The sequence below is a fragment of the Gastrolobium bilobum genome, unplaced genomic scaffold, assembly GCF_033153095.1.
Source record: "Gastrolobium bilobum isolate Gb01-03AN ecotype WA unplaced genomic scaffold, APGP_CSIRO_Gbil_v1 utg43820, whole genome shotgun sequence".
Lineage (NCBI taxonomy): Eukaryota > Viridiplantae > Streptophyta > Magnoliopsida > Fabales > Fabaceae > Gastrolobium > Gastrolobium bilobum.
Genome location: NW_026896781.1, coordinates 100,259 through 103,985, shown reverse-complemented (window position 1 = coordinate 103,985; position 3,727 = coordinate 100,259). Strand labels below are relative to the sequence as shown.

Genomic DNA, 3,727 nt, shown 5'->3' with positions numbered 1-3,727 from the left:
TTCATATCATTGATTTAGTTTGATGTAATGTAGTCATTTTGGTACATTTAGGAACTTTACCTACATTGCATGGATGTTTTTGTACTGGATGTTCAAAATTTGAATGAATGAAATTTTCGTTTTGCGCACGTTCAGACTTGTTGGTTCTATGCATTAGTATGGGACCTTGCATTAATATTGTCATAATTAATTTGGAAATCAATTCAACCCAAAGTAGTTTATTATTCATTTTCAACTTTGATTGGCGCACATCTTGATTACTGCATCCTATTTCTACGAAATCAATCCACCCCCAAGTCATACCGTATGTAGGTATTGCACAACAATTACCAAAATGCAACAAAAATTGCCAAAACAGCATCTGCAACAGCATCTGCAACTGGTCTACCCGGGTACCACGAATAGTCTACCCGGGTAAGATGTACTCGGGTATATCATTACGAGTTACCCGGGTAGACCAGTTGCAGATGCAGCAGCAGGTGCTGTTCAATCCATTTTGTTAGCATCTTGGTAATTGATGTGTAATACAATAACCTTAACTGACTCGGGGAAGGGGTAAATGGGTATGGTAGACATTCGGATTGCACAATACGGAACGAGTGACTCGCTAAACTTAACGGATACATTTCAACAATACATTTCAACAACACAAGAATACAGTTCAACAATACATTTCAACAACACAATACATAACTAATACAAGATAAAGTTTAGGGTACAAGGAAACAAAACAATACGTAAAGTGATTGTCATTACAAAACAAAGTACTACACAAAAACAATACGTAATCATGCTTGTCTTAGTCTCAATGGACATGTACGAATGTTATGTCCAACTTGCTTGCAATGCTTACATCTGCTCTGACTGCTAGAGGGTTGAGACTCAACCCAATCCATCTCATTCTGAATCCTTGAAGACTTTGGTCTTCCTTTTGCACGTACCAACTGAGCATCCGGAATTACAGTAGGCCCAACAACGGATGGAATCAACAATTCATTGCCAATAGGAAACCAGTGTGCAGCATATACTTTAGCAATGGTTGGAATTTTGAAAACATGATCCACATAATCATAATGGTTTAGCTTGGCTACCTTGCAAACTGCTAATACATGACTGCAGGGATACCTCCTTGCTGTAAACCTACCACACTGACATGTACGATTGATTAAGTCCACTCTCATGATGTCACCGACCTCGTGTGTAGATTGATTGTAGGCATCCTCAACCTCAAACAATAACAGGTCACTATCATATATCCTCACACGATAAGTGCCAGCCAATTCATCATTTTTTTGCAACGCTGCCTCAACCTTCTTTGAAATTATCCAACCTTGTGAGATATCTTTTTCAATCCCTTCACGTCTCTTGACGAAATACTCAACGAGTCTACTGAATGTCATCTTGACCAATGCAGATATAGGCAGATTTCGTGCTCCACGAAGCACCTTATTCACACACTCAGATAGGTTAGTTGTCATATGACCAAACCTACGTCCTGTCTCATCATACGACCTGCACCATTGCTCTTTCGGAATCGCATCCAACCATGAAGCAACTTCAGGATTGTTCTCGATAAATTCCTTGTACCTAATGTCGAAATTTATCTTTGAACATGTGTACCCTGCAAAAAACCATGACATATGCATAGGTTAGTGAATTTCACCACCGTTTTCTTCAAATGGTTGAAAATGTGAGTAATTATACCGTACATTACCTAATTTCATCAACGTTTTCTTCAATTCCACATTCCTAAAACGGGTATTGAAGTTGCTTCCGATGTGACGTAGACAAAATACATGATAAGCATATGGAGGCTGCCACCCTCCGTGGTCTTTCACCGCCCTTATGATGCTTCGATGACGATCGGATATTAGACAAATACCATGCCTATGTGTGACATGAAAACGTAAAAGGCTAAGAAACCAGGACCAATCATCCAACCTCTCACCTGGAGGAACAACAACAAAGTCAATAGGGATGAGCTCAGAAATTATTTACAGTATGAAGTGGCAAAGAAGGGTCACATGCTTTCACATACCCCAAAGCAAAATTATTTACTCACCTGGAGGAACAACAGCAAAGGCAATAGGGAGCAGAAATCCATCTCCATCCTGAGATGTTGCAATCAATAGAGTACCTCTGTACTTCCCATACAGATGAGTGCCGTCAATTTGAATTATAGGCTTGCAGTGTTTGAATGCTTCAATGCATTGGTGAAATGTCCAAAAAACCCTTTGAAATACGGCCCTGTCTGTATAAACCCGACGTTCATCAAAACATTGATTTGTATCAAGTTTGAACACAGAACCCACATTCACCTCCGTTATATACTTCAGCCAATTTGGCAAGAATGCGTACGATTTCTCCCAGTCACCAAACAACTTAACGATGGCCTTCATTTTTGCCTTCCAGGCCTTCCTGTACGTTATGTTGTATCCATATGTTCCCTGTATCCTCTCCTGTATCAGAGCTGGTCTTGTGGATGGATCTTCCTTTAACATATCTGGAAAAAAAAATTAACTTTACCATATTCTCAATTAATCTGAATCATTAAATAAACAGTGGAATACATACTCATTATAGCCGCACAAATGACATTTGAATCCAACTGTCTATGATCCTGTGCTAGGCCTTGATTTAGGCATGTGTGACCTTGACCCCATTTACGTACCACCCAGTTAGCTCCCTTCTTCGGCTTAATTGCCCTCATATACCAGGGACAACCGTCAGCATGGTTTTTACACTTCATAACAAATCTTGACTCGTCGCTTTTTTCAACTATGGCTGTCCTGCGCCCCTTCATACAATGTATCTTCACAGCATGTTGCAATTCTGGTTTGGACCCAAATTCTTGTTGCACAAATAACGGATCTCCTAACTTCCAACCTCCGTGCAAGTCATCATCGCCATATAGGATCTCCAACTCGTCATTAGGGTGCGCCCAGTTAATGAATGAATAATGTTGGCTTTCATTCCAGAATGGCTCCTCAGACCCTGCATCTAAAGATCATGTCAAATTTAATAACTTACCACAAATAATAAATTGTCTAAAGCAAATATTCAAATTTAATAACTTACCACTACTGACTGGGTCGACATGAAGTGGTGACAAGGCTGGGGTACCGAGACTTACGGCGCTCATGTCAGCCTCAAAATTACCGTCCACGTCAGTGTCTGACGAATCACCTTCTGGAATAGCACTTTCAGGTTCTCCCTCATCTTCGCTGTCCACATAGTCCTCGTCTTCATCCTCTTCATCCTCATCCCATGCTACCTGAGGAGGTGCAGAAGATCGTACAACTGTATCTTCTTGACCGGTACAGTGTGCAGTAGTGGTTGTATGCACCGGTAAAGATGAAGATTGTCCAACATCAACTTCAACATATATCTCAATATATTTTAATACTTTCCATTCAACAAACGCATCTGTTACGAACTCCACATCTTCATCATCATTTATATCGTTTCCAATGTAGTATATTGTATCCATATCCACTACAGTCTCTAACCTGGCTATCATGCGGTGGATGGAATGTATGCCTTCTGACCCCATTTTTTGAAGAATTCTCTCCTTCAGTTCATTGCATGTAGTGCCCACTTTGATTTTCATCGTTTTTGTTTTTCCTTCAAATCGGACACCGTTCGGACCTTCAAAATGCCTCCCATTGTAGTAAACAACTATAGGAACCATGTTTGGACTTGAACTCATCTTTCACACAAAAATTAG

The 3,727-nt window shown here is 40.2% G+C and overlaps 1 protein-coding gene across 1 annotated transcript; it reads right to left on the bottom strand.

The window, feature by feature from the left end:
- Window positions 1-1,091: 1,091 nt before the first annotated feature.
- Window positions 1,092-1,935, bottom strand: LOC133301966 (uncharacterized; the record flags this gene model as incomplete). Its single annotated transcript, XM_061501678.1, has 2 exons — window positions 1,715-1,935; window positions 1,092-1,621 (listed from the first exon to the last, which is right to left on the bottom strand). Coding segments are annotated over exons 1-2 (540 nt in total), but the record flags the coding sequence as incomplete, so codon positions are not given.
- Between the last annotated feature and the right edge of the window lie 1,792 nt (window positions 1,936-3,727).